This window comes from Caenorhabditis remanei, chromosome IV (genome assembly GCF_010183535.1).
Source record: "Caenorhabditis remanei strain PX506 chromosome IV, whole genome shotgun sequence".
Classification (NCBI taxonomy): domain Eukaryota; kingdom Metazoa; phylum Nematoda; class Chromadorea; order Rhabditida; family Rhabditidae; genus Caenorhabditis; species Caenorhabditis remanei.
The window spans coordinates 11,221,549-11,248,006 of record NC_071331.1 but is presented as its reverse complement, the minus strand read 5'-3'; the positions used below and the strand labels follow the sequence as shown (position 1 = coordinate 11,248,006).

Below are 26,458 nucleotides of genomic sequence, written 5' to 3'. Positions count from 1 at the left end.
CTCCGACTTTTTTTCTTGGAGAATCGGAGAATTTCGGATAATTTCGGAGAATCCAAAAATGTTCCCAAAAATGCTTCTAAACCGGATTTTCTGTTGCGTTTTTCAGAATCCTTCTTTCTAAAACTTGGTTAATCATCATTAAAAGCTTTTACGAGTAAAAATACAACGGAAGCAGAGTTTGGAGTGTCGTCGTCTACGGTATTCTCCGAAATGAAAAGTCGGAGAATCGGAGAATCGGAGTATCCGAGTCTCCGACCAAGCCTGATTACGAATAGTCAACGTTCTTTCCTAAAAAAGTGCACTACAATATGTATGATTATTCAGATAATGACAATCACAAGTGGATTATTTCGTGACAGAAACGTTCAAAATTAGAAGTTTTTGATGTTTCATCGAGAGCTAATGATTCGGATGCAACTTTTACTTCATTATATAGTTTATCAATGCAAGAAAGTTAGACCATGCCAAATCTAAGAATCGAAGAAAAGTTTCAACAAGTAGGTAACCAAGAAGTAGCGCGGTTACATTGAATCTACTGAAAACTTTCAACTGTCATAGTAGTATTTGAAGTCAGCAGGAGGTGCTTGAAACATGTTTTACCTCCTGGAACATCCATTTTTTTATGTTTCTGGTAATCCACAGAATCAGAAAAAAAAGTCTGATAAATTATTGATGTAAATAAGTTGCGCTGTTTCTGGCTGATCCGAAACAGAAAAATTTAAGATTATACATTCAAAACGGTAAGCTTAATCTAGTAACAGTGAAATCTGAGTCAAATCGCCTTAAATCGTGGCGACTGAAATTTCACTTACCGTAAACCCTAGGATACAAAAGGAAAAACGACAAAAACTATATTTTCTAAACATATTGTCAAAAGTAAAAGTGTTGGAACTGTAAAGTGTGTGTTTACATCATTCCATTGCAGTTTGGGAATACGGAAGATTTCTGTGTATTTGTGATCAGTTCTGAAAAGTGTACCCAAAAAATCTATCCGAAAAATCGGAAATCGGGAAAAAAAGTTTACTGTATCTGGTCATCTAGTACCAGTCGGTTCACGTCGCCTAACGGCGACTAAACCTCCTTTTCTACACCACCGTTCTAGGGGTTACAGCGCCTGCGGCGCTTCCAAAACGGTTGAGACTATTGAGGTTTCCGAAGTCTCTCCAACTTCTGGATGTAAAATCTATGTTTTCTGATGCGATTTCGATCCCTTACTCCTCTATTTGTTTTAAATCTGGCGATAAGAAAAAATCTTTCGCGTGTCTACATGGGTTAGAACCAACGGCTGTATTCCAGTTTAGATGTCCTTTAAAAACTCAAACGCCCCTTAAAACACTTAGACGTCCCTTGAAACACTTAAACGTCCTTTCAAACTCTAATTTTTTTTAAACGTCCTTTCAAAAGTTTAGACGTCCCAAAAAACGTTTAAACGTCCCATAAAATGTTTAGACGTCCCTTGAAATCCCAAAATATAGTTCTGAAGATTTAAACGTCCCAAAAAATATTTAAACCACCCTTGAACACTTTCAGTGGTTTTTAGTGTTGAAGGGACGTCTAAACATTTTTTGGGACGTTTAAATGTTTTTTGGGACGTCTAATTATTTAAAACAAAATTTTCGGGCTTCAAGGGACGTCTAAACATTTTTTGGGACGTCTAAATGTTTTTTGGGACGTTTAAACATTTTTGAACATATTTGGGATCCGAAAGGACGTTTAAATGTTTCTAAGGACGTCTAAGTGTTTTAAGGGACGTCTAAGTGTTTTTTGGGACGTTCAAGTTTTCAAAGGACATCTAAACTGTAATAGAGCCGAACCAACTGACTACAGTCAACGTTGCCCAACTTGCCAGATCGGATGCAGCAAAGAACCGACCTTCGCCATTTGAAATTCGAACTTGTATTTGAAATGTAGTGCCTCGTAATATGAACAAACTGGATCCATGCTTCTGATGTAGTGAGTATCTGGTTGTGCATCAGTACCAACCACTCCGAGAATAGCTCCCTTACGTGTCGACTTCCGAACTCGATGTGGTCTGCCTGACTGTTTCGCTTGAGTTACACACGCTCTGGTGGTGTTGGCTCTTGTTCTTCTTTCCGTCACATCTCTTCTGGTCGTCTGGCAGCTGCCCGGGAAATCATTAAAGCCCGTCTAGATCTCGTTTGATCTTCGAACTCATTTTTCCTGCTGATTTCCATTTGTTTGGTATTGGTTCTGATATTTCTCGACTGTTCAGTGTCAGACTGTGGAGATCGTCGGACTGATACCATCAGCCACGATTTTAAACCTCAAAGATAGTAAAGATCCTGACTATCTTGGATGCCGGATAGCACGGCCCGAAGTCTCCTTTTTGTCGATGTTTTTCACAGGCTCCATCAGCTGAGTGCCCTCGATCGCTCACATCTGAATTCTGTTGACATGTCAACAACATTTGCTATGGAATTCTGACAATCTTGATTACGGATAGCAGTCTTTTTGTCGTTTTTCTTCACCGATTCTTGTGTCATGAGTTGAGTGTCCTCTAGCCCATTAATTGATCCGAGCTCCACGCTACCATCTGATTCTGTTCTTATTCACGCAACTTCCGCTAATCTCTATATTTTACACGAACAAAATAAGCGGAGCAAAAACAGTGGTAAGAAGAATGTAAATGCTATTACTTCTCATACCCTCGCTCTACCGGAACCCGAAAAAGTGTGTGAAATTGAGAGTCTCAGAGAAAAACATACATTTATCATGGGCGTTTCAGTGGAGCGCAGTTGCAGGAACTATTCCGAGCTAATAGCCAAAACGGCTATTAACACTTTCTTTTAAATGAGCACCCATATGTATCCAAAATGAATCCCATCTTCCTTCACCTGTGTCCAGAAAATTGTCGTTTCTTTTTCTGATATCAATCTGGAAACAAACGACACGGTTGGAAATCTCTATTTTTCTGAATCAGATGATAACAGCACATCTTTCTCATAGTCCCTTTTGGAGAACGGTCCGTATTTCTTTGTGACGTAGTTCTCACTGGAAACAGGCTGCACGTTCGGAAACCTCTATATTTTCCCAATCTATCAACGAAAAAAATCAAAAACTTTGCTCGGCACGCGGGATCGAACTTAAAACTAACTGTAGTCAACGTTGCTTAACTTGCCAGATCGGACGCGGCGACACGTCAACCCTTACCATTCGGCCACGGAAAATGCAGGCTGAAGAAATGAAAGAAATGGCGACCCTTCGGTCGACAGTTTCACGCCACTTTTCCCGTGTTCATTCCCCTATGCTTTATCAGTGTTTTTGGCTCAGAAGGCGTCATTTTGAGATTTTTGAAAAAAAGAAAAAGACGGGCATCATGCGGGGGAAATTTCTGATCTTTTGGTCCAACTTCGAAGAAAATCGGTGCAGTAGGAAGGCCTGTATGATCGGCGACACACACACAAACATACAGAATCTGGTGTTTGTTAATAGTAAAGATTCTAGTTGTACATTATGTTCAATGATAAGTTCTTACCATCTTTTTCTGAACTACACTTCCTTGAATTATATTTGATTCTCATTTTCAAATAAATAAATAGGGGTAAACTATGGGTCGCGCAAAACTAGATGTTTTTGATGTTTCACCGAGACCTAATGAGTCGGATGCAACATTTACTTCATTATATATTTCATGAATACAAGAAAGTTAGACAATGTCAAATCTAGAAATTTAAGAAAAGTTCCAGCAGGTAGGTAACCAAAAAATCAAATTAAAAAATTGAATCTACTGGAAACAACTCTCAATTATCCTTGTAGGTATCTGGAGTCATCAAGAGATGTTCGGAACATGTTTTACCTCCTGCAAAATGGGGGTTTTAGGCTTCAAGCCCCGATGAATTTTGAAGTGACTGTATCTGTCGGTAGAAGAATTAGCATACAGTAGCGAGCATAAGTGAGTATACCTCCATACTTTCACATGTATCTCAGCTGAAACAAGTCCGTTTTGCATAAACTTTTTTTCAAAGATAGCTGAAGTATTCAGTAAAATCGACATGAGTTTTTTGTTTAAAGTGATTAGCTGATTTTTAAGATTATCGATTTTTCCTAATCTTGATTTGAAAATCCGAAAAAAAAACTTTTTATTTTTGAACTGGACCCTATGATTTTTTGAGTCAAAAATGTTGCGTAACTTTTATAAAAACAAAATATGCTGTTAAAATGCTTCTGTGAATCTTCATCATCGTGCTAGAGTTCCAGAAGTCCAAAGTAGTATGCTTGTCTAAATTGTCATAACTCATCGAAAAATATTTCAAATTAGTTGAAAATTGCGGGAAAAGATGCGTAATATGTTTATCAACAATCTTATACTCAAAAATAATAATTTTGAAAAAAAAATTTCGAATTTTTTTCACTCGAAAAATTTTGGTTTCCAACTTTTGCCCAATTTTTCATGTTTTTTGATTATGAAACAGCTGTAATTGAATTAATGAAAATCTAAATTTGATGTTTCATGTAAAATTCAACTCAAACTCACAAATTGTTACTGTTTTATAATCAAAAAACATGAAAAATTGGGCAAAAGTTGGAAACCAAAATTTTTCGAGTGAAAAAAATTCGAAATTTTTTTTTCAAAATTATTATTTTTGAGTATAAGATTGTTGATAAACATATTACGCATCTTTTCTCGCAATTTTCAACTAATTTGAATTATTTTTCGATGAGTTATGACAATTTAGACAAGCATACTACTTTGGACTTCTGGAGCTGTAGCACGATGATGAAGATTCACAGAAGCATTTTAAGAGCATATTTTGTTTTTATAAAAGTTACGCAACATTTTTGACTCAAAAAATCATAGGGTCCAGTTCAAAAATAAAAAGTTTTTTTTTCGGATTTTCAAATCAAGATTAGGAAAAATCGATAATCTTAAAAATCAGCTAATCACTTTAAACAAAAAACTCATGTCGATTTTACTGGATACTTCAGCTATCTTTGAAAAAAAAGTTTACGCAAAACGGACTTGTTTCAGCTGAGATACATGTGAAAGAGTGGAGGTATACTCACTTATGCTCGCTACTGTATTATCCAATCTAAGGGAATCAAGAGTATGTTATAAAACGGTAAACATGTGTTTCACTCGACTGATTATTGAAAATAAGAAACTTCGATTCAATTTTTACAGTTTCTGAGAATCCGTAATTTCGAAAATATGTATAACATTATTCTAGGGAAGGTATATCGTATCTATTTGAACACAACATTTCTCCAACAAAAGATTTGAAAATGTCTTCAAACTAGGTTTCAACCGAAAAACTAAGTCCTCCTATTGAAAATTTCACTGTTTCCGGTTACCTATAAATATACATAGCAAGTTTTAAAAGTGATTACTGAGAGAGTAATTTAACATAAGAGAGAGTAATTTAACATCAAATCGAAAAATTCGTATCTTGAGTTCTAATGTTCGAACGCAAAGAGCCAGTGTCAAAACCATCATATGAGACAACAAACTCTTGTTCCATACAATTCAGCTTACAAAAAATTAACGGAACGAGTTTTCTAGTATCCACTGTTTCTGGTTGTCGATTAATTCAATGAAAAGACTTGCAAAAACATTAGCACAAATGCTGGAAATAGGCAATTCCAGCATTTGTTAGTGCATGAATGAAAAGTTTTTACAGATCAAACATAAAGGAAATTATGAAGTGCTATGAAGTTATTATCAGCCCTGCTAATTTCCTGTGATTTCTTTTCCCGTATTGCTGAAACAGAAGACATTTGGAAGTCGAATAGTTACTCCTAATTCAAAAAAAAGATATTTTATCTTTAAAACGAAATATTTCATAACTAGGTTTTCAAGCTCCATATCAGTTTTTCACCGGAACGGTTAGGAATGATTATTCTCCAAATTTTTTATGTTTCTGGTAATCCACAAAATCAGAAAAAATGTCAATAAGTTGTTGATGTAAATAATTAAAATAATAAATTGTGCTGTTAATTAATTGAAACGACGTACTGGTCATATCAGAACGCAACTGAGAACATGCTTGATCCGAAACAGAAAAAAATTCTTAGATTATAAAACTGAGAAGTTTCAGGTTATTCTAGAGTTCTATGAGGATTACAAAAAGTATTTGAAGCGTCATCACTTCCAAAAGTTTCAAAAATTATACCGTTTCACAAGTTGCCCACAATTGTATCATTTATGGAAACAATATTGTCGGCACTTTATTTGAATTTAAAAATGGTCACAGAGTTTGACCCCTTAGTGAAGATTTTCAATTATTGAAGATATTCTAAAGATACAAGGAACCGTATCTTTAAAGAAAATGACACTGAAATCATACATTTTTTCCTAATTACAATTCTAGCGAAGTTCAACTCTGTTTCAACTATTACTTTTAGGTCGGTAATCTAATTCTCACATTTAATCTGTGAGATCCCCCCAAGAACTACTTATTTTCATCATAGCACTTTTCTGTTCCTGAGTGTGCTTAAGATGGCGATCAAAAGACACACAATGAACATTTTTCTGCCAATCTGTAGTCTTTAAAAATAAGAAAAATCAAATGAGAGAGACTAGAACAGGAAGAAGAGGTTTCAGCGAATTGGGTGAAAATATATTTTCGATATTTCTCAGTTTCTCCATTTTCAGATATCATACGATTTATTAAAGCTCTATTTTTGTTGTCAGATATTCGTAAGTGCAGGGTGTTGAGAACGGATTGGATTATGCAAATATTCTAAGTTGAGTGAAATTTCAGAAATTAGAGTTTTTTTCAAATTCAGAGAAGCATCGTTAACCATATTTTTTCACCAGATGTGTAATCGGTTCCTCAGAATTGATAGGTTCACAGAAGAAACATGAGACAGTAATTCACTGTTTTTGGACATCAATTAATTCAATGGAGGAAATTTAATACTACTGGTTTCCTGAGGGATTGTTAGAAAAGTATTTATGAGAAAATTTATATACAGTATCACCAAAAAAAACGAAATTCCGAAAACTGTTTCAAAGAGTGAAGGAAAGTACAGTAAAAACCTTAAATATTTTTCTGACGACTTTCATTCTCAAATATGTCGAAGCGTTTTGAATTAAGACATGGCCTGTAATGGTATTGTTTCCGAAAAATACTCTAATACCCGAAAAGAAAAGCTTAAATCAGGAATTTCGAATACAATTAAAAAAAGTTAGTGAGTTTTTATCCCAATGTGCCGTATATCACGGAAAGATGAAACAGGGTTGATGAACATTTTGACTTTCCAGTTTTTTCTGTCAAGAATATTTTGAATTCTCTGTTTCAAATCACTGTGAAATCTAGATATGTGATCTTTTAATTAATCGATGGTTTCCTTCCGAAACTTTCTTTTGTAAATAAAGATTTATGAGAACCAGACTTGTCAAAAATCGGGCCGGCCCGGATTCAAAAATGGGTACCTATTTTTACCAATTTTTTTTTGAAATTTTTCGAAAAAAAGAGTAAAACTGCTTAATTTATCATACATATTCACATTTTGATTCAATTTTAAATGTTTATTCGAAAACTATACTTTTTTCAAAAAATTTCCAAAAAAACATCAAATTTTCAAAAATGTTTCAAAAACTGTTTCAAAACGGGCCGGGCCGAGATTTTTCCTGATTTTGGCCCGGCCCGGCCCGTGACAAGTCTGATGAGAACCAATTGATAATTATCAATAAGTTACAGTTTCAACTCAATGTCAAAAAGTGAAGAGACGAGGAAATTCCGTTCACTAAATTCGAAAAGAATTTTTTTTTAATATCGAAAGTTATTAATTCCGGGAAACTTTTTTTGGGAGCTACTCAGTAGATAGGGAATCTTCTTTTTATAATTATTCCAGTTATTCGAAACAAAAACATATAGAAGATTTAACAGAAAAATTCAGGAAAACCATCAGTTTTGATAACAACTAGATCGGAAATTCACTTTTGTATTATCTATGTCTACTGCTTCATAGACTTTTAAAATTCTTCATATTTTCAGAAATTTCACTGTTCTGCCTGCTAACTTTATTGTGGAACATTCAACCTTTCTGCTAGGTCTCTTCGGGAAAGAATCTGCACGACTGCGAGCTTATAAGTTGTTGAAAAATTCACATTTTCATAACGATCACTTATGAACCATTCATGGAGAATTGTGTTAGTTTACCCTGTGTGCGAAAATGAGCTTCATAACAAGTACCCAAATTTAAAACAAGCGAAAAATACTCACCTCTTCACACTTCCAGTCTTGAATAACGTGATAACCAAACAGAATATTAACTTCAAAACTTCCATCATAAATACTGAAGTTGTCGGGAAGAAATGTGTCTGAAATTCACCATCCTTGTATAATTCTCACTGAATTTCTCACCTTATTTGCTATCCTCACTAAAAACGGCATTGCTGTTGAATGTGCCGTCACAGCTATCATTGAGAGTAGTTGAATTGAACATATCACTCGGATTATCTGCAATTATTTTAATTGATTTCACTGGAGCGAATTTGCATTTCCAGGAAAGTACCGTAATCTTTTGTAACTCATTCCACCTTTCCAGATTGTTCATTTGATAGAAAATCACTACATTTCGAAAAGTGACCCGCATTTCTTATGTTACGTTTTCGGACAGAACTGAATATTTCTTTTATCCGTTTCCACGTAGTACCCCACAATAGAATAGGAATACACGTTGAGAGGAGAGGAAAGGGGGCACAGAACAAATATAAAAACGATGACGCGATCACAAAATTATTGTATAGAAAATGAAAAGAGAGGGAGGGAGAGGAATAGAGAAAGAGAGAAGAAGCGGAAGATTCGGTGCTAATGGTAACGGACGGAAGGAGAAGAAGAGACAAGTGCGTTTTGAAATGAGAATTCGTTTTTTGGATTATGTAGGCCAGAATATGATGCCCTGTTTTGTGAACTGAGAATATTCAGAGTAGACGTTTGAGACTTATTTTAAAGAAGTTTTACTGTTGTATGTGGTATATGAAACAAGAACTTTTTGGAAGATCTCTACCATACTGGGTTTAACAATTCATTAGAGAGCGGTCGCGCGCATAATAACTTCCAATCAGAAACTAACGAAATACAATGTATTTTGATGAAACTTGGGTAATGCTGCTCATGTTATAAAATTTTTTAAATTAACACTTTGAAACAGCTTTTTTTGTGAGTGATGAAAGGCGAGTGCCAATTAACACTAGTATTGGATACACTAGGCAATATTACTATTCTGTGACGGTAAAATTTAGTAACTTGTTGCTTTCCAAAGATTTAAAAATTCAGCTTTTGTACATAGTTGAAGATTCAAATAGATAGACTCTGAATTCTCTCTTTTGACCGGTTCAGTATACATCGATGTCACATCTCTAATATAAGAGTATGAATTGGTATTATAATGACTCAACCAAAGTGACCAATAACTCGAGAAAATAATCTCAGATAATATTATTTCTCTGTAACGGTGACTTTTAATTTGAAATTTAGTAGTGTCTCCAAATTGGGTATTTGAAAAAATCAGTACAATATTAACGTATCATATTTTAACACCACCTCTTTTTCCTTATCGTTCTATTGAAACTGAAAAAATGTAAGTGCGATGTAGAGATGAGGATAAAAAGGGGTGTATTTTCTGAAACGAATGTGGAAAGTTCCATTGGTTCAACATTTTTAAAGGTTTCAACTACTCCCCAAGTATATTAGGAGTCTAATGGTGTAATGGTAATTGGTAATTGCAGAAACGTAGTATAACTTTCAAAATAAGGGGAGCGTTGAAAATAACAAATGACGGAAATTGTAAATTGTCAATAGATTTTGGTTTGAATCAAACTTTTTCTGTTTCAGTAGCAACATATTTTCATTCAGTCTTCCAAAATTCTAATTTATCGTTGCTGTAATTGGAAAATACCCATACTACTTTATGCAAAACTCTCCGACCATAATGGACAATGTACTAGGTCATCAATTCTCCAGCAAACAATTTCTATCAAAAATTAAAAAAATTAACGGCACTTTTGCCTTCATTCAATCATTTTCTCACAGACTTGTTTCAAACTTAACCAGGCTCACCTAAAATAATTTTTACGGTTTCTCTTATGCAATATTGTTTCAATGGGTAAGAATACTGACAGTAAGACTGCTTGTCGACATAAACAGAAATAATAAATTGTTGATTCTAATTTTTTAAATGTTCGTCCGATTTCACTTCAGAATAAGTATCAGGAAAGCATCAATCAAGCAAACGCGCTTTAACGATACCTTTTTTAAAAAGAATTTCATCTCTATAGAGCGCATTTCCCATATTTGTTGTTTCATTATTTTTTCTGTTCCAATGAGTTATTTTATTCTACCTAGTATTCTCTCAGATACTTTCAATTTTATAGTCGAAAAAACAACTCACCGGATTCGAGCTCTGATCATTCTGCCGGTCAATTTCGATTCCGTGTGGCATTGTCTGCCTCGTAATCCCCGTCATCCTTCTCAACTGAAAATATCTTTTTCGGATTTCTGAAACGTGGCAAAAAATGTTTTGGACACGTGTTTTCGGGAGCAGCTTTGCATACGTATTTCAAAATCGAAGTGAGTTCACGTACATACTTGGAAAGTTTCTAAAAATCAACGTAATTTTTTAAACCAACTTCGTTCAAAATATTGGGATAAAAAGTTAGCTAATTAAAATGAGAACAATTAGAAACAGTATAATTCCTAACTATATATTCAATGTTTCTGTTTCTTTTTCTCTCAATGTAAATACAGAAAAAGAGGAAAAGGTAAATGAGAGAGCACAAATAGAGAGAGAATTAGAGAAAGAGCCAAAAAATGTTGATAACATTTGTAGGGGAAGTACTTAAAGGAAAGTCAAAGACAGTTTAGGAAACAAGAAAGACATTAAAGGAAAGTGATGTTGAACTTTTGGAGAGAGAGAGTGATTGAGGAACTGAATAGAGATTTAGAGATTTAGGAAGGGGAATGGAAATAGGGAAGATTAAAAAAATAGATCGACAACTTTTTGACACACTCGGCGTCTCCCTTTTTGTTTGACAATATGTATTCTTGGATATATATTGGATCGAGGGGGAGATCTCTAGTCAAATATAAACTCCCAGAAGTCTAAGAGAAATAAGGTACTGTAGAAACGTTACTGTATTAGTGATTGTAATTAACAGATTGTTGAATTAAAAACACCATTCAATATTCACTTTTTGAAATCGAACTTTCTAAAATTTTTTCTGTTTGAGCAAGTGCTGAAAATGATTTCAAACAAATCGGAAAACTAATTTGGTTGTATTACATGCAACAAATTAGAAACCTTAATTCCATGATTAAAAAAGACTTTTAAATCTAGGGAAGCTGAAAAATTTTTATTGATAAGTTTTTCAAACTAAAAAAAGTTATGGAAATTTCAATCAGTTCATTGTTTTATGTGACAGCAATAGTACATCTGGTATTATGAAAAAATGTTGGGAAATATTTTGAAACGCCTTGAAGAAATTGTTAGTTTTTGAGATTCTAATGATTTCTCTGTTTCGATTAGTTGGTATATACTTTAAACACTTTTAACGATATTGGACAATTTATATCTTCACGAAAAAGTTTTCATTTTTAGTTTTGTGAACGTGATTTCTGGAAAGTTTGTTCTGTTGAATACTAACATAAACATTAATGATTCGATTGTTTCTTTTTCACTTTAGATTTTTTAAACTAATTAGAAACTATCCAAAGACTCTTTGACTGAATTACTTGTAACCAATTTGTGAACAATTTTCACGAGATTTTGATACGTTTTCGGTTTCAAATCAGTTTGAAGAATCTTTTGTTATGATATTGAGATGGTTATCTGTCAGATTTGAAAATATTATCGTGTATTATTTATCACATCACAATCAGACACTTGGGAGTTTGAGAGACGGAATGAAAATTTTTGAGATAACTTCGGTGGTGCGCAGTTATCAAATAAAATTATAAACCCTCCTGAACAGAAAATATATCTTGGCTCAGGTCTACAGTAATAGGAATATGAATCAGGACAAAAATATTAAAAATCTATTGAAATAGTTATCGAAAAAACATCTTCAAAAAGGAAAAACTGCATTAAGAGTGTCTTCTTTTGTGTGTCCTTTTCCACGTTTCTATACGAACAATATCAACAAAATCTGTATTGACAAGAGGAAAGAAAGCATTCAATCGAATTGAATACATACTGAGGAAGACGAGAACTCACTGAACAATATATTTCAAGTTATAGGAAAGGTTTTTCGAGGATTCATGAGAATTTTACAACGAAAATCAGATTTTGTTCTAAAGTGGCGATGCTCTTCAGATCAGCTCTGACCACTTGCTTCAGAGAAAAGCCACACTAGATGTTTTGGAAGTGACTCCGTTGGTAACATGATATTTTCGGCCTATGAACTATATGATGCCTTTGAAACAGAAAAACCATCTACTAGGTTTTAATCCATGTTAATTTATTTATTTATTTTGTAGAGAAACTGATAATAGGCAATTCATCGGAAAAATTGGTCTCCAAAAACACTTGTGAGAAATTTGAAACAGTGGAGAAATTCGTTTTAAGAGTGACTACAAAACAGGCTGTGAGCAATTTAAATGCAATTTAAATCAAAAATACATAAATCTAAACCAACAAGTTGAAGCGCTTACAGACTCATAGCAAATGATAGAGGTCTTTCAGAGATATTCAAGAAATCATAATAAAGTGCAAGTTGTAATTTCAATTTCTATGTTTGTTAATATACCCAAAACTCAACGAAAGTCCGTCCCCAGAAAAGAACTGAAAACTTGTGATAAACTTTGAACCTTGGGAAAACTCGAGAAAATGGCGATTTATAAAAAATAAGTTATATTATTACGACGGAAACATTCTATTCACACTTGGCAGTGTTGAAGTAACAATGTTGAAACAGCAACTGTTTTATGGAAATAATAGTAGCTTGTTGAAAGCTGGAGGGGAGTTACGTTTTCATAATGAACGAAACAAGAGAAGTTTCAAAAAAGATGAATCCAAGGCGAATTCAGAACATTCTAAATGCTTACCAATCTGAATATTCCTATCTCGGATGGCTGTTCAAAATATGCTTCCATCATCTGATAAATTGTAAACGGCATTGAAGCCATTCATATTGCCTACCTAATTAACATCGCATACGTGGAAACAAGAGAAAACAGAATGTAAATGAGTTTGACCGGGAACAACTACATAGAATAAACATCAATTTTGCAACACTCTGACTTTTGTTTCTTTGTTCCGTAAAGTATCCATAAAACTTCTTGTTTTCCTTCAAGCTACTTCGAAAATAAAAATGGAAAAAAGAAAGAAACGGAGAGAATAACGAGAGGAAAATCAGGGAGTGATTTCACCTAGCAACGGAAAACTAGAAGATGAAAAAGACGGAGAGAGGCAAAGAGAGAGAGATGACAATAGAACGGGGCGGAAATTAATATTATATTGAAATGAAAACGGGAGAAAGGGAAGGATGAGGAGACTACGAACTCCGAAAGATTTACTTTTCTGTTTCAAAGTGTTTTCATGGAGAGAAGGGAGTTAAGGTTTTTGCTCCACGAAGGGTTAAGTATGCTTTCAATACTACTGACTAATTCCTCATTCGTCCCAGTTAGACTAAAAGACCCAGGAAGACTCTAGGAGATTTAAATTTATAGTAAATTGACCTAGTTGAATTAGAAAAGTTGATTATCTTAGTTCCCGTTTCATATCCTTTAGAATAATAGTTTTTAATGAGGTTTGTCATTATTATCAATCTTCAGTGATCGTGAAAAGTAGATATTTTTGACCGAGTTAATTGTAGTGGCTGTTCCAGAAAATTCAATAATATGGATGAATAGGTGACGAACAATTTCTTTAATTCAATTATCTTGGAACTTTGAAAAAAGCGCTGAAGTCTATCTACCAAAAGAACAGATGTAAATCATAGTTTTTACTGTTTTAGGACCTCCATATCACAAATAAAAAAGTTCGAAAACTGATCATTGCGAGTGGATGCATTCAAATTTTTACAGATCAAAAAAGGAAAATATTGCAGTTTGTTCTGTTTCAGAATCTCTATGAAACGAAACTATAAAAATTTGAGTCGGTGCCACCAATCTTCTGTTTCTGCTGTTTCAAAACGCCTTATTAGTTACATAGATGCTTACATAATGTTTGTATTACTGGTTCTTGTTTTGATGATAATGTTTGATAGTACCAACAGTCAATGTTCATAAAACTGTAAGTATACAATCAGAGTTAAATTCATGTTTTAAAATTTTTTATTTTGAAATTCGATTTTGGCTCTTGAGTTTCTAATTCATCGTCTTGAAAAATAAACATTTTAAAAATCGAGTCCATATTTATAAATGAAGACTTACATCAATTAGCCAACGAAAATAGAGAAGTACGTTCAAAAAGAACACAATCCATCCCGATTTAAAGATCGAAATCTTCATCCTTCTCGGCATCCAGGCTCTCTTTTTCTGACCGTTTGTACCTATCGAAGATCTCGCTTTGAAGATTAGAAACGTAGCCGGGAAGCCCATTTTCTGTCCGGAAGTTTTACGGGAAGAGGGGGGAATTCTGAAGTTCATTAATATTTAATTTTCTGAACGAAAACACGTTTTTCAAATAAGATTTATACGAGAATCAAAGAATGAAAAGAAGAAAATGAATTACAGAAAAATGATTGAGAGGGACTACAAGGGGGACGTTCTGAAACCAACGACTGGTTTTGAACTGTCGCGGAGCCTATTTCAGTGAGAGAGAAGAAAAAGGAAAACAGACGAATTGAAAACGAAAAAGATATCCGTAAGCATCTCTGGGGTGTGGGGAGGGAAAATGAGAAATATGACAATGAAAATGATTTGAAAAAGAAAAAAGGAAATAAAAAGGAAAAAAGGATCAAGATTATTCACTGGCTGGTGGATTCTGATCGAACGAAGACGTATTCGGATGTCTTCTGAACATATCTGCTCGAAGGCGTGGTGAGACTGCACGATGTGGAGGTGTGGATGCTGTCGATTTATTCGGGATGTTCGGAAGTTCGATGGAGGGAATCGAGTCGGCTCCACGGACTCGGACTGTTCGGCTCTGAAAACAAATTAATCAGATACGTAGGCACGGCGGTCTGTCGGACCTAAAGTTATTTGGTCTGCAGAATCATTGTCACAGTGACCTTAAATTTATGCAAGACTGTGAAAAAAATTACAATTACCATAAATTTCTGTTTCACTTGTATCATATTAAAACTACTGTTGTTTTCCCCGACAATTCATCTGTCGCATGAAAAGACTTACATATTCTTGCACTTTGACTGGTGAGTCTGCTTTCGGTGGTGTTTTGGAGTGAACTGGTGGGATTACTACAATCGGACTTGACGCTTCTGATCTTCCTTGTGATTTTGATTCACTTCTCTCCTCCACTGGCGTAATAGAGGGTTGCCAATCCATGGTTCCTCCCTCTCCTGACAAACTTGGTGGTGCAGAAAGTAACATACTGTTGACAGCTTCATCGGTTCGGATCTAAAACAAATTAGAAATTAGAAAAGAAGAAAAAAATTCCAAAAGGATTTGGGCCGAACCGGGAATCGAACCCGGGACCTCTCGCACCCGAAGCGAGAATCATACCTCTAGACCATCCGGCCACTGGCAGACTCTTACTTTACTAGCGTAGAAAAAACGGCCGACTCTTCTTGGTTTCTCTAACTCTCTCCCTTTTTCTCTTACCTCGTGAGTGTTGGACGCGGCGGCAACAGCGGCGGCGCCTACGACCATTGTGGTTTTGAGACGTTTTGAGGAGTGTAAAGTGGTTCCGATACGAGTTGGAGTTCTTGATCTACTTGGAACCTTCTCCGGTTGAACGTGATCTTCGTACACTCTATCGAGGCGATCGTGTCCGTGGAGGAGGAGGATAGCCTGTTCTGTTCCCACTTTGTCAATTGTGTGAATCACTTTTCTTCCGATTGTTTTCCAGTTATAAATTGCTTGTTTACGTTGACGTGCACGAGTTTTCTTGGTTTGTTTGATGACCATAAGGCCACGAACTTCCATTCCTGATGAACCTTCCTGAAGAAAGAAGGAATTGAAAAATATTAATGAAAAGAAATTTGGAAAGTAGTCGAAACAGTGCATTTTTTTTCAAAGTTGAAGTTTATGAGTTTGAATGGAGTTTTTTTTAGAAAGAGATTTTTGTTTTACACAAATCCGCTCTGTGTATGAAATGAAGAAATTGGTAGCATTGTTGAAAAAAGTCAGTTACATTACTTCGAACTTAAAAACTTCCCGAAACAGAAAATTTTCAAAAGATTACATTGGTTGCCCTTTCACTGATCGATTAGAAAGTATAAACAGATGATCAGACCACAGTGATTAGAAAGAACTACATTTTTCCTAAATCAGTTTTTGCTTACAATTACAGAAAAAAGATATGCCCTTTTGGATTCACAACTACAAGAGGTTTTATCTAGGACTAAACAATACAAAAACAAATAAAAACTCGATGAAACACAACAATTTGAATTTCATTTTGACCTATTCAAAACTTGTTGTTAAACAGGACCATTGGGTTCACTAGAAAAGTTTCAGTTCTATCAATTATCTATAACCGAATAGAGACCGTAAATCATTCTTGACGAGTTCTATGTCAGCGATCTAGTACGGACCGGATGGCTAGCCGCGGACTGGGAAAAGTGCCAAAAAATACAAAAATAGTCAAAAAAGCCCAACAGCTTCATCTAGAAAAACTGAATATCTTGAGAACATGATGAAGCAAAATACTGCATCAGGATGGGGTTTAGTTTTTCAAGATAGTAATCCATGAATCATTAGTAATGACTAACATCCATCCATTAATGTATTTTCTGAAACAGCAACTCTTCAAAAGAACAACAAATCGGAAGTGTATTATAAAGTAAAAATTATTTTGGTCTTTAATTGCAATAGTTAATTATGGAGTGATTGCTCGTTATTCTTATTGTGTCCTTACTTGAAATAAAACTGTAACACCCTCGAAAGAACTAAAGAAACACAAGACGAGCAATCTAAGATAGCCCTCCTGAAACAGTCTCCCCACTTTTACCTGATCCAATCTGATACTGTACTCCAACTGACTCGCAGCCAACCGTTCCTTTCCAACAGATCTTTCCAGAACCATCACAATCTGTGCGTATTGTTGTCTCCATGCCTTTTCAGCCTGCGCAATGACAGTCGTGTAAGTGTTACCCATCATGGCGATGAGAATGTTGATCATCATAATTGGCATAACGAACATGTACAGTACGAAGAGAGTTTTGGTGAGGGCTTGGTAGTTGGCACACGAGAATTCTTCGTACTGAAGATAGATGCAACGGTGAATTGAAAAGTTATTGATTTTTACAATACAATATTCTCAGAACTCAAAACTATTTTTTTCTGTTTCAAATTCTTCAAAAGTTGTCTGTCAATCACTCCGAATCAATTTCCAATTTGCAGTTGTTGCAAAGCAAACTCACATCATATCCTCCCATAGAAGCACGGAAAAGAGTGATGAAAGTCTCGGGAAAAGTGTTGTAAGTGTAGATTGTGTATCCAGAAATTCGGCAGGCGTGGGGGTTGGTGTCTTCCAGTTTCTGTTTGGCGTCCATGTCTTTTCCGACAAAGTAGAACACTGGAATTGATTGGTTTTGTTTTTCAACAAATAAGAAAGGGTGGAAAATGTCTTTGACTTAAAAAGAAAATTGATACCGAACTAATATATAAATATTTTGTACTATAATTTTACGCTTTGCGAAACGGTAATTGTTGTGATTTCCTCGTACTAGGTTAGTTTAAGAAATTTTTACGATAAAATATTTTTCTGCTCCGAGAATGAAGTATTTTTCGACCTGAAGCATCAATGAGCGTTAATTCGGTATTAAAAATACGAACCTTGCGAGAATGACACGAGGAATATCGCGGAAATGATTGCAAACCGAATCATATCTCCGGCAATCATACTGTAGATCATTTGTACGAAAGGTCCAGTCAGTTTAGCAGAACGGGCGAAAAATAGAAGGAAAATCCAGGAACCGGGGAGGGCGAACACGAAGAGAGCTTCTTCGATTTCGTGTTTACGGAGCAATCGAAACGGGATACACAGTAGGAGAAAGAGGTTGGCAATGCAGAAGACGGCTTTGGCAGGTGCGGTTTTCTGGAATAATATTGAGAGTTTTTGAAGAAAATGTTCTTGAGGTCAAGAGGAAAGGAGGAAGTCATGCATCCTAATTGGACAGCATTAATGGTTAATCTGATACGGGGAATTTTAGAAAAATGTTAAAGATTATTATAGGAGGCTTATTATTGTAACCAAGTTAGACTATTTTGAAATTTTAATGCGTTTCATTGTAATGTGAAAGCAACTTTACTGTTAGTGATATGTTTCGGAAGCTATTACACCTGATTAATTTAAAAAAATCGAAAACATTGTCTTTGTATCCGGGTAATCCAATTTAGCAGGAAAACAGAATTCTAACGTCGTGAGAGTTCATAAATAAGCGAAGGCCTACATCACAAAGCTAATAATATTCAGGAAACAGTTTTTTTGCATTTCATTGGGAGGTGGACTAATCAAAAAATTCTCAATTTAATTCTGCAACCACATCAGATTTTCCTATTCTTCTCATAGCCTAGTTTTTCTGCTTCGAGATTATCACATATCCCTACAAAACACTCCCAAAAAATTTTAATTTCCACTTCTTTACACCTACCAAATTCCTCAAATACCCGCGCATTCCTTGTGTCCGAATTTCACCGAATTGTTGATAACCGACGAAGAAGAGACAGTTTCCAATGGTTAATATTTCACAGACAGTACGAACCTGCAATACACTTGTTAGTTATGTTAGGACAATAGGATTCAGTAGTTTACCCAATCATCCCATTGTGGTTCTTCCATGTAAAGACGAGGAAGCTCCGTGGGACGGATGTAGACGACAATTGATAGAGTGATGAGTTGGAAGATAAGAAGAACGAGACGTTCGATCAATTTGCGCTGGAAATAAAGGATGAGTAAAAGTTATTGGGAGGGGGACTAACTTGAGCAAAAGCCTTCCACTTATCAGCCAACAATCTCTGGATAACTTCACTTCCGATCATATCCAAATGTTCTGGTGTTGACCCGTTGATTACTGTCATTAGGGCCGAGTCGTAGTCTGCAAACGTTGTTCTCTAGGTTTCTGATGCATTTGTAATAGTATAAGTTATCTTCCGTCTCAATTTTGTAAATGCAGATTTATTCACAGACCAGAATTAATGAGAGACTAGCAATGTATATAAGAACGTTTTCAGAAATGCAACATTAGAAACAGAGGAATTTCTGAAGTGTGAAATTTCAGTAGAACTGTTTTGTAGCTTAGGTATATGCATTTGATAACTTTACATCGAATTGTTTTGTGAGGATTTAAAAAACTAGACGAATTAAAGAACTATTGAACTCCACTATTAAAAACCCTTTGCAACAGTAAAAAACTCACTTGTCGATCCATCCGGTTGAATAGTGTCTAGCGTATTCAATGGATACGCAGAACACGTCATATCCGAGAATCTCCAGAATTCCACCTTCATAATCTCCAACATTTCCTCGAAAATGTGCTTCCGACCCAACTTTGTGGCAAGTGTCAGTGGAGTGAATCCAGCATGATTGACGACGTGAGGGTCCGCTGGTTTAGCCCAATGACGGACTGCGTACGAGTACATGGACTGGAAAAAAACGATTATTGTACAACTGTTGATAGATATATGAGAGTTCTAAATGAACTGTGAGAAACATTGAAACCAAGTAATGACTCTTTGATTAGCTAGCTACAATGAACTCGTCAATTTTACAACTCTTTGTGACAGATTTATAATTTTAGAAAAAAAATAGTTTTACCAAAATCACGACCCTCTACGTTTTCGCGAGTACCGTAGAGCGCTGTTTCCTAATGGCTAAGGACTAGTCTTTCAGCTGTTTCCCTCTCATATTTTTTATGTTTCACCGTGACCATAGATTCTTCAAATAATTACTTGTATGCTGATCTTTGTGTACAAACTCACACTGCTATAATTGATGACACACATATGCAGAATCGTATTTCCGAACGAATCTTGTAAGTTCGGATTCGCACCGAATTGAATCAACAGATCGTAGATGTCCTTGTTACCAAAACACGCGGCAAACGCCAACGGATACTCTCCGTAGTAGGCGTAACCCTGATAATCTGTGATCTTATTCGTCAGTTTGTAGTCTTCGGGAAGGAAGAAATTTCCGCAAGCACGTGCATTTACATCTGCTTTGTTGTTGAGCAGAAGGCTGACGGTTTCGTAGTCGTCGTGGACGATGGCAAGGTGGAGAGCTGATTGACCTGAAAATTTTTGACCGGTTTCAAGTCTGTCATGTAAAATTTAATTGTTCCAGCGCAATAGTACAGTACTGAGTTTCTTCAAACTCACCAAATTGCTCATCTCCCAAATAGATATCATTGGCCATCCCTGGAAACCTCTTGAGCAGAATCCTTGCAATCTCATAGCACACTTGTTGCTCTCTGAAAACTTTTATTTATTTTTCCGTTTCCGTGAGAAAATCTAGTCGTCAAATGATTCGAATGATGTTTGGTTTATATTACCTGTTGAGCAAAAGATGAATGAGATTCTCCCCTTCGACACCTCTCTTATTCAGTTTCCATAGAGCATGATGTTCCTTGAAACGACTTTGTTGCATATCCACAGACTCCTCGCTGAGGCCGAGTTGAACGTTCTGGAATTACAAAGTACTACAATGTTCCGTTAGAAATTTGGACTAATTCTTCAGTCTCAACAAAACTAATCAAAAACTACATATGAGTAGACATTTTGTAACAGAGATTAAATACACATTTTGTTTCTTTCTGACTGTTACACTACAATCAACCCTCCTCTTTGTCTACTCACCACTCCCTTCTTCCATTTGATATAATCACTGTAAGTGACCAGCTTCGGAGTATTTCCATCTTCATAGAGAATCGTCAGCAACTTCTCTTCAGCAAACTTGAGAACTCCCTCTTCTCCGTCTCTCTCATAGATGTTTATCAGTTCTCCGCCTGGAAATATTTATTAAAAGTGTTTCTGGATATTAATGGAATATTTCAGGTGGTTTCTGTCGAAGACTTTCGTCAAATACTCTACAAAACGAAGTTGACTTTCCTGAGTTCAACAACTCGGCACAGTACAAAATCTGTGGAAATGACTAACGCTTGAAAGGGGCATCCCACTTTTTTTCCGGGAATTTAGGAAAACTGTCAGTTTTTGTCGGAGAATAGTGAAACTTTCACAGAATCTGACGACATAGCTGGGGACGCAATTCCCAAAGTTTCAAAAATAAACGTTTATTTTTAACCGTTTTATGACAATCCGGGACGCGCGGGACGGGGACGCGGGTCGTCCCAACTCGTCCCATTTCGAGCGCTAGAAATGACGAAATCATATATTTTGAAACTAAATTCCGATTGAACAAATAATTAAACATTTAAAAAATTATTATGATAAAATTCATTACTGAAACCGATTCCGCTTTAATGGAATTTTTATATCAGTGAAATTTTTCTAATAGTTTTTGGTATACATGGTTCCTAACATCAAAATAAAATTTGGTAAGTGTAAATCACCTCGATGAAACAGTGAAAATCAAAAAATTGGAACAAATAAACCAGGGTTGGGAAATTCCGGGCTGACAGAAATTTTTTGCCGGCCCGGCCCGGTCGGCCCGGTCGGCCCGGATTCAAAAAATGTGCTCATTTTTTTCACATATTTTTTTCGAAATTTTCATTAAAAAATGATCAAAACGCTCCAAAATTCTCGTACACTTCAGTTTTTTATCGATATTCCAAAACATAGTCGAAAATTCGACTTTTTGCAAAAAAAACTGAAAATTTTTTCAAAAAATTTCAAATTTCTACAGGAGCCGGGCCGACCGGGCCGAACGGGCCGGGCCGGGCCGGGCCGGGCCGAGGAAAATTTCTCAGTCGGCCCGGCCCGGCCCGGAATTTCCCAACCCTGAAATAAACGTATCAAACAACACAATTTTGACAAAAACTTCATGACAAACTCTAGAAGGATTCTAGAAAGCGAAGTTGAAAAATGCTGTTTTACAGTTTTTATAAAATTTGATAGAAGCACTTGTTTCTGTTGAAAGAGGCGTGATATTCTTCTCCCTATACTCTAACGCCAATTTTCGGTATCGGTGGGAAGTTTTTTGTACGTTGTTTCGGCTGAAATGGTTGAAACTCGCAAAACTGCGAGGGGAATCATTGTCTTATCAAAAACCGCGTCGTTTCCACAATAAGAACTGTTAAAAAACAAAAAAGTTTATCAAAATGGCATGACAAAACAAATTGAGCAGTCTTTCAGTTTTCTTAATTTTTAGCAGAAACACGTATTTCTTATTGAAACGGATCCAGAAAACAACGAGCTTTTGAGACTTCTCTGTCTGTTTGAATGCAATTCTAGTTAGAGTAATTTTCAGATTCAGTGAGCAGTATGATTTTTAGAAAATTAAAGGAATACGCAGATTGATGAATGGTATGACTATCAATCAAATGATATTGATGAAACAGTAGAATCTACGTTACTGTCGTAGAATAAAATTGTATTCCAGAAAAAAATTGCTCAGTTTCACCAATACGTCTTACAATCCAGAATTGAGAAACATCTGATTTTCTACTAGCGAAATCTACCCAACACCAAACTAACCTTTCCTGACACCGACCCACTTGTACAAGTGATTCTTCTCTCGCTCTCGATACAGATTCGACCATTTTTCATCGGGATCGAATGCCAACTTGACTCCCTCGCCACGTGGTTCTGTCTTGTTTCGAGAACTTCCACCGCCCATGTTTGATTTGGAACTGGAATGAAAAACAGTTGTGTTTCACAGAGAATGTATAAATTGAAGAAATTCGAAAGAAAGTCAATACGTGAGCAAAAAAAGCGATGTACTCGAAAAATAACTTCTGTTTTTTAATTTTTAATTTTTTATGGCAACGATAATCGCACTACTTTTGAAAAACAGTCACACAGTAAAAAAAATTCTGAAACACTATATCCTAGTATTTCGAAAGCTTCAAAAATCAGAGCAAACGAATGAGAATTCTAGAAATCCAGCCGACTCAATCACTCAATCTCTCACCCTCTCTCCCTCTTCTCTCCTCGTTTTCAGTCTGTTTCCCATGGCACCAAGTGGCACTGACTCCGCCCCTTTTTCCGTCTTAAAGCTACCGAATAAAACCACAATTTCTTGTAGTTCAGAAATACAAAAGAATAGGGGGTACGGTATACATTGTATAGTGTATTATGTACATTGACTCATGTCTAATCCCCCGATGTTTGTACAAAATTTTTGATATTGATCAGAAAGGAAAACGGCTGAAATTCTAGGAAAGGGGAGTAAGTTGAGTGGAGGACAAGAGCAAGATAGAGAGAGAAGTGGTGAGTGAAATTAGAATTACGAATGACGCTGGTGGAAAGAGAAAGGGGGCACCGTTTCACCTGTTTTCAGGACATGTCATGTTTAGAAAATTGAAAATCAAGGAGCTACAAGGGTACAGATGGAAACACGCATGAGGGTAGAGAAAACGGATCAAAAAATGAACAGTTGAACAAGCAATAAAATGGTTTTGAAACAGAAGAATTGTTCTGTAGAAGGTTTGAGTTTGTGAAAAATTGTATCCTCCATATTGTCTTAAAACTCTCAATGAGATATTTTACGATTAATTTGAAACAGAGAAGGTAATGACGTTCTAATTTCTAAACACATTTCGGGATTTTTCTTTGACGCTCTTCTTTTTCGACTTACAGCTCACCAGAGTTCAAGAAGAAATGAGATAATTTTAAAACAAGCATGTATTGGAAAACGAAATCGAATACTTGTGGCAACACTCAACCAATCATTACATGCTTATTGAAACCGAAAAAATATTGGAGCAAACCAGTCGATAAGTTAAATGAAAAGTATGAATTAGATGACTGAAACAGGAGTTTCGAGAGAAGAAATCCAGTCCGAAACGCCCCTCAAGCACTACAGATTTGTTCTTACTTGCTAAGACTTCATCCTCCATAACAGCCTAGAGAAAAACAGATGATAAATGTTGCATGAGCTTGGGAATGAGTCCAAACAAAAAACAAGAAATAAAAATCCAGACTTGCAACGGGCCGGCCCGGGCCGGGCCGGAAGTAAAATTTCTAGTGCCCGGCCCGGAAGTTCAGTACTAAAAAAAATTCAAAATTTTTTTTCGAAAATTTCCCGATTTTTTTGAAAAATATTTCTTAAGAACAACTTTTTGTAGGTTTCGAAGGTTGTTGAAAAATATACTTGAGGAAAAATATGAAAAATTTTCAGAAAATACATTTTTCGACAAAAAATTGTAGTGGAAAAAGTTCAAAAATTCAAATCCAGGCTGACCGGGCCGGGGCCCGGCCCGGAATCTTGCAAGTCTGTAAATTCCATTAATCGTTATGACCAAGTTGGAAGTAAGTTACAATGTTTTTGAAACAGAAACATATTTCGTGGCGGATGTAAATTATCAGGAAGAGAGCCAAGTTTTTCAGACTTGCAACGGGCCGGGCCGATATTTTGCAAGTCTGATTGTGAGGTTTTTGATTTCTCATTATGCTTCATAAACGCAAAGTAAGAATACGAATAGTTATCATAGAGAACTACGAAACTGCACCATCACTAAATAGAGCCAGGTAACAGAAAAAAGGTCTTACATACATATGCATTCAATGAAAACGAAACATTTTTTCACTTGCAAGGTTTAGACATTTTTCATTCTGAACTTGTTTGATGAATTTCACCCGATGACGGTAGAGAAAGTTCAAGAAAAACCCGAAAAGTACCAGCAAAAGAAATCGAGTATATGTACTGCTGTAGATCGAAATTGATGGAAAATGTGAAACACGTTTTTCTTTTGTTTGATAATATCAAGTTATAAAATCGTGCGCATGATAAAAAACCTAACTGAACGTGCGAGACTTTAAAAATTCAGTTTTGTGATAAGCATATTGTAAAAGATGTCTAGAGTTTTTTTTATGGAATAAACTTAAGAAATTATCGGCCTCGTAAGTTTCTAATAATAATAAAACACTTTACAATTTTACGGTACCTTCGAGGTCAAAAATAGGAAAAATAGATTTTCTAGTGCTAAGTTCAACAACAAAAATGATTCATTTTCAAAGATACCTGTTTCAGAAACCACTCGTGGAAAGTTGATCTTGGAACCAAACTAATCTTATTTAAAAACTCAAAAACATCTTAATTTAAAAAAAAAGAACACTCCAGTCCCTCCAAACCTCGAAAAGTATTCGAAACGACGTACCGGAAGTGTGTAGTAGTAAGTGACTGCACCTAGTTTCATTCTCGGTTGTATTTCTCAATTGAAGACGTGGATTAGTCACACCTCATGACACACATACACACCATTTAGAAGAAGGAAAGAGTCAACTCGATTTTGAGAAAAGAGAGAAAGAAGGGAAGTATGGAATCAAGTCTGGAAGGAGTGCACTTTGATTTTCAGACAGAGTTTTTTGACAGTGGTTTTGAAACGTTTGTGTTCAAAGTACTTAACTCGGAGAGATGAATCTACTACTCCTAATGTGATAGAAACAGAAAAAGTATGACCTATTCGTGTAGAACAGTTTTCTACAGAAATAGAACATCGCAACTTCTCCATGGTACTGTGACCTGAAAAAAAACTAATTGTAGCTCGGTCTCGGATATATCCAAAATTATTTACTATTGAAACCTATCATAATTGGAACACTTCGAAACAGCAAAAGATCCGGTTAACTGCGTCAGATATTAGGAAAAATATCAATTATTCAGCTTTTATGTTATCTAGTCATTGGCGTTGAAACATTGTGGGGGGAGGGGGACGCAGTGATAAAACAGGAAAACTGACATTAATAATATCAGGAAGTATGATATGAGGAGAAATTTCAGATATAGTTGAAACAGAGAAACTGCTATCCGAAAAAAGTCGAAAAGATGTTGGCCGTAGGAACAATAATCAAAGTTTCTCCAAAACATTTAAATTTTTCTTTAAATCAATAGTTTTTTTTCTGTTCTTACTAGACGATTAATGAAACTTCGTATTTTGAGCGAATGTTCACAAAATATCACCAATGGAAGATATTTCATTTTCACATCAAAAATGAACGAGGGCTTTGCTGAAAAGTCAATCGATTCGTTTCTGTTTCTCTATGTTTGTAAGACTAGACCACCTGCACCTAAATCTCAATTCGGCTAAAATAAGTAAGCAGAATAAAAGTTATATCGTGTAGGAATCGGTAAGGCGCATAATCTACTCGAATGTTTTTTAGATTGTATTACTGTTTCACGTTTGGAACTTATTTCGGAAATTAAGAATCGATTTGTTCTGTGCGTGTGTTAAGTAGAGACTGCATTTGTTTTTCAGACCTATCGAAATTTTTCAAGCTAATCAAAAAACAAGTTTGTTAGAAACAGTTAT

General features: G+C 35.6%; 2 protein-coding genes across 2 annotated transcripts; both read right to left on the bottom strand.

Moving 5' to 3' along the window:
- Positions 1 to 8,185: 8,185 nt before the first annotated feature.
- Positions 8,186 to 8,523, bottom strand: GCK72_013273 (uncharacterized protein; the record flags this gene model as incomplete). Its single annotated transcript, XM_053729766.1, has 3 exons — positions 8,186 to 8,287; positions 8,331 to 8,426; positions 8,482 to 8,523. 3 exons carry the CDS (start codon positions 8,521 to 8,523, stop codon positions 8,186 to 8,188), a joined length of 240 nt encoding a protein of 79 aa, XP_053584538.1.
- Positions 8,524 to 14,871: 6,348 nt separating this feature from the next.
- Positions 14,872 to 22,824, bottom strand: GCK72_013272 (uncharacterized protein; the record flags this gene model as incomplete). Its single annotated transcript, XM_053729765.1, has 15 exons — positions 14,872 to 15,054; positions 15,261 to 15,485; positions 15,690 to 16,028; positions 17,041 to 17,292; positions 17,453 to 17,607; positions 17,868 to 18,129; positions 18,686 to 18,796; positions 18,847 to 18,969; positions 19,014 to 19,129; positions 19,451 to 19,676; positions 20,013 to 20,320; positions 20,409 to 20,500; positions 20,582 to 20,712; positions 20,886 to 21,034; positions 22,683 to 22,824. 15 exons carry the CDS (start codon positions 22,822 to 22,824, stop codon positions 14,872 to 14,874), a joined length of 2,814 nt encoding a protein of 937 aa, XP_053584537.1.
- Between the last annotated feature and the right edge of the window lie 3,634 nt (positions 22,825 to 26,458).